The sequence below is a fragment of the Trachymyrmex cornetzi genome, unplaced genomic scaffold, assembly GCF_001594075.2.
Source record: "Trachymyrmex cornetzi isolate Tcor2-1 unplaced genomic scaffold, Tcor1.1 scaffold557, whole genome shotgun sequence".
Taxonomy (NCBI): domain Eukaryota; kingdom Metazoa; phylum Arthropoda; class Insecta; order Hymenoptera; family Formicidae; genus Trachymyrmex; species Trachymyrmex cornetzi.
The window spans coordinates 293,597-298,539 of NW_017299868.1; the positions used below are offsets into that span (position 1 = coordinate 293,597).

The following is a 4,943-nucleotide window of genomic DNA, read 5'->3' on the forward strand; positions in this document are numbered from 1 at the left end:
TGGACAGACTTTACTGCATGTACTCTACTGGAAAAAATCACGTCACAGTTGCATGATGAAATCATGTAATTAAAACATGTAAATCATGTAACGGATTGTTCCAAATCAGTACGTAATTTGAAAAGTCACATGATGGTAATTTCTTTTTTCTTCTATTTCTACCATTCAATTCTTTAAAATTCAATAACTATAAAATCACATGATGGATGAAATTATTTCTAATATCATGTGATTTTTCAAATTGCATCATTTTAAAAAATTACATACTGACTTGGAACAATCCATTATGTGATTTACATGTTTTAATTACATGATTTCATCATATAACAATGTGACATGATATTTTTTCACTAAGGTAGCCCTTTGAAGAAATATAACCTCATTAGATCATATTTCTATCAATTATTCATTATATCTTAATAAAGTCTACCGTTCAAAATTTGTAGATTTTTATAGAAAATAATACGATATCGACTGGACGTCGAATCTACAATGGATGTGTTCAGCAGAACACAAGAGTTTTGTAACCGTTTTATGATTACTGAGATAGAATTATTCCTCTAGATCTAATATAATCCAATCAGCGCGAAAAAACTTCCAACAGTTGCAAATAAATAATCTGCAGCCATTATTTCAAAAATAAACTCATTTATTCCCTTTGTTCCTCAAAACGATACTGATCAGTGTCTATATCTATATATAATATAAAAATTAACAGAATATTTAAAATGTATCTATAAATCAAATAGCTTTATTGTGAAGGAAATGTTTATATTATTGAATCTATATTCTCTGTATATTCGCATCACTTTGTCCCTCAACTTTCAAATCTTATATCGAATATGTTAATAAATAAAACGGTCATAGTTTCGTGTGTGCAATAACGGAGAACTATAGCTGTTAGCATACTTGTTTAGCCAAGAGTCTGTAGTACTTCATATTCTTTATTATTTTTTATTCAATTATTCATCTAGACGGTAGCCGATATAAGAAATAATAAGCATCTGGATGGATGCCTCAACAATACTCAAGACGTACAAAGATAAAGGGCTGAATGAGGTGCCAAAATGTTCGTTAGTAAACGATTGTTCGCCACCGTACCCGTGCAGTAATCTATTAACGAAGGAACAATTGTCACCGCCGATACAACGCTATTATATCAACAGCAAAGAGCAAGCAGTCCATTCGAAGCTACAAGAGATTTATATGATGTATCGGTATCCAATTGTCGTGATACATGACCTCACGACAACGTTCGAGATTGATCTGGACGTTTTTTCGACTGAAAGTCTGCTCAAGGCAAATCCAAATATGCCAATCGATGTGCACAAACAAATAAAGTATTCTTCTGATGAGAATTGGGATACACAGCAGAAAAGGAAGGTCTGGAAGTGCTTCAGCCACAAGAGTAGTTCGACAATTAAAGACTATGCGCAATATCAAGCCCAAACTTTCCTGGATGATGACGAAAATGTGCATCCCAACATATCCACTTCCAGCAGTCCCGGTCAAGTGACCAAGGATAAAGAGAAATGGATAGTAAAATTCGCTACCAATGTGGATTTGTCAAATGTGGAAATATGGAAGCCGCAGTTACATGAGTTAACGAAGTTACCACCCTTTCTCAGAGTTAAATGTACTGATAATATGCTTACATACGTGGGCTTTGATATCTTAGGAATGAATACCATACAGTTATATATGAAGGTATATTTCAAATTTGATATGACGTAGGGTGCGATCGAGTTGCCGCTACGAATGCTTTGAAGCATTTGATAGACCAATCAAAAAATGCTTCGATGCATTCGTAGCGGCAACTCGACCGCATCTATAATTTTAAGTTGGAACGGAGATCCAACGGTATATTTGAAAGGTGCTGATTGCGTTTAATTTATACATATGTATGTGTAATTGTCTTTAGGTACCCGGCTGCAGAACGACCGGCCATCAAGAGAATAATAATTTCTGTTCTGTCAACATTAATGTCGGACCGGGCGACTGCGAATGGTTTGCTGTACCACACGAATATTGGGGTACAATACATTCGCTTTGTGCGCAAGCGGGCGTCAATTACTTGAGTGACAGTTGGTGGCCGCCGAATTTGAACGTTCTACATAAAAATAATGTCCCGGTATATAGATTCCTTCAAAAACCGGGTGATATCGTGTGGGTGAACGTCGGTTGTGTGCACTGGGTGCATGCGATTGGCTCGTGCAATAATGTCGCGTGGAATGTTGGCCCGTTTACTGCCAGACAATATGAATTGGCTATAAAACGTTACGAATGGAACAAGCTGCACAAATTCAAATCAATCGTACCGATGGTGCAGCTTTCATGGAGGTTGGCATGCGAAACTAAAATTTCAAATCTACACCTGTTCAATCTAATCAAGGACTGCTTGAAGCGAACAATGATATACAATTACTTGATACTCGAATTTTTAAAAGGCAAGGACGTGGAAGTGCAACATGGTAACCAACTCAGGAAACAAGCGCATTATTGCCAAGATTGCAAAGTATGTTTCTCATTTTCAATATATTATGTAATATATATTATATTACATAATATGTATTTAAGTTATTTAGCATTAGGAACAAATTTTTTAATTCTCTGCAGGCCGAGGTGTTCAATATATTATTCTATAAGAAGACAAAGAATAAGGATATATTTATGGTATATTGCATACATTGCACGCTGATGCAATCCTTGTCGTTGAAGAGATTTTACTGTTTGCAAAAATATCATATGGAAGAATTAACGGAGATTTATGATAAATTTACCCACTCTATTGATTACTGAGATTACATATCATTTCCTTATGGTCGTTGTTTGTACCGTCATTGTAGATATAAATTAGCCAATCTTATTGATGTATCATAAATGACAATCTTTCTTAAGAGTATCCTTTTTAGACACGCTACAGTAGTGAGAATGAGCAGCGTCTTTTTTTTTATGTCAGCATAGAATTTCACATTCTTTTTCATGCTTAATTCTAAATTCGAGAATTGTATTGTAAATTCAGAACCAAGCAAGTCTCCTATTATGAACAATAAAATGCTGTATGCTCTATTTTACTTGTTTTCATGTAACGTTACCAAATAACAAATATGAGTGGTAAAAGAATAGAGCAAGGAGCACGATTTACTTTATAAATGTTATCTGCTTCATAATGAGGATCAAATTCTAATATATATATATATATATATATTAAAACAGAATTTGAACCAATAAATTTCGGTTCGAATAAAATTCTGTCCGAATTAAATCCAATTTTTATTTCCAGTTCTTTTATCATAACGGTTACTGAGACCGTTTGGATTTTGGTCCTTTTCAGTTTCGGTAATTTAATTATACATCTGTAATGGTTATCGTTATCGCTGGAACTAAAAGGACTGGAACTGACAGTTGAGTAACCTCGAATCATAATCGATCTGAAATTTCCAGGGTTGGTAAAGACTAATTTTTTTTTAAGAATAAAACATTGTGTTTCTTCTTGAATACGTTTTTAATGCTTCAAATATGCTTTAAACAGTACTAAAAAAAACATATTATATTTAAAACATATTAAAAACATCAATTAAGCATGTTTTAAACTGTTTAAAACACGTTTAAAACATGTTTTTTACCCTGGAAATTTCATTCTGAAATGTAATTTGGGTCCGAGTCCTTGCTTAAAGATGTGAAAAATTGTATAAGCTTGAAGAGAATCAATCATCTGTATTCAATTAATGCATAAAGACAAACTGCCATATGTAAAATTACTTATATTGTTTATATTTTTGTACACAAATCGATAATAAAATTTAAGAAAAGATTTTAATTTGCAAGGATGTTCTTAGAATTTTTTTTATACAATGTGTATTGTACGTTATACTGATGAAACTTACGATTTCTTATTCGAAATTTAACTCCCGATAAGGACAGATTTTAATTAAGTTTAATTTTCAAGTTAATCATTTGACAAAAATTGCTTATTAAAATCGATAATCTTTAAGCAAAAGTTAAAACAAAATAAAAAGCGTAACAAGTTGTTATCATAATTTCCTATTATTTTCCATAATATCGTTTTCTATAATTTCCGTCTATTCTAATATCAAGCGATTATTTTTAAAAATATTCTTTATTGTATCTTATAAAACTGTATAATGTTCATTAATGACATAACAATACTATCTTATTGAATTACTTGACTTTTCACGGCTTTTCTCATAGTGTCAGTAACACAGAACATTGGCCCATGTCCAGGTATTACAAAATCTGCGAGATCTATTATACGAGAACGCATAACGGATTGAATTTTTAACAATTTTGGTGTGCCAAGCGATTTCCAAATATGTGGATCTAAAATATCTTCCTCTTTTTCAAACAAGTCTCCTGTGAAATAGTATAATAAGTATATAATTATAAATCAAGAAAAAAAACTTTTATTCATATATACTTAAACTTTAATAAAATGCGTCAATGATCTCTGAAACTTGTGCATACCCGTAATAGCTATAAGCTTTGCTTCCCCATCCATTTTCGTATTTACTAAGACGGTGACATCTTCCTTTGTATGTCCTGGCGTAGCTATAACATTAACACCTGGACAGGGCTTATAATCCTCTGAAAAAATATAACTTTTTTTGTAACGACAGTATTACTATCAATTCATTATACCTTAATAAACTTACGGTTCGAAATCAGATTTTCGTAAAATATAGTACGACACTGAACAGTCAAACCTATGATGTGTTGTGCCTTTGTGAACAGATTATTGTTCCCTATGTGATCGGAATGACTGTGAGTACAAACAACGTAATCAATGTCCTTTGGCTCAATATTATACTGTGCGAGTGCTAAAAAAGACATTATACATTATCCATAAAAATCCCAGAAACTTACTTTAAGATATAAAAAAAGAGAAATACAAAATAATTGTATCTTTCAAAATTTATATATAT

The 4,943-nt window shown here is 32.2% G+C and overlaps 2 protein-coding genes across 2 annotated transcripts in view; one reads left to right on the forward strand and one right to left on the reverse strand.

Moving 5' to 3' along the window:
• The first annotated feature begins 996 nt into the window (after positions 1-996).
• LOC108765840 (histone demethylase UTY-like) lies at positions 997-2,912 on the forward strand. The gene is made up of 3 exons (XM_018514686.1): positions 997-1,707; positions 1,922-2,515; positions 2,617-2,912. Exons 1-3 carry the CDS (start codon positions 1,009-1,011, stop codon positions 2,797-2,799), a joined length of 1,476 nt encoding a protein of 491 aa, XP_018370188.1. The 5' UTR covers positions 997-1,008; the 3' UTR covers positions 2,800-2,912.
• Positions 2,913-4,121: 1,209 nt separating this feature from the next.
• LOC108765841 (metallo-beta-lactamase domain-containing protein 1) overlaps positions 4,122-4,943 on the reverse strand; it is a 1,684-nt gene continuing 862 nt past the window's right edge. The window contains exons 2-4 of the mRNA XM_018514687.1: positions 4,674-4,838; positions 4,486-4,605; positions 4,122-4,374 (exon numbers count right to left, since the gene is read on the reverse strand). Of these exons, the coding sequence (XP_018370189.1) occupies positions 4,175-4,374; positions 4,486-4,605; positions 4,674-4,838 (485 nt within the window). The 3' untranslated portion in view covers positions 4,122-4,174. The remainder of the gene's footprint in view (positions 4,375-4,485; positions 4,606-4,673; positions 4,839-4,943) is intronic.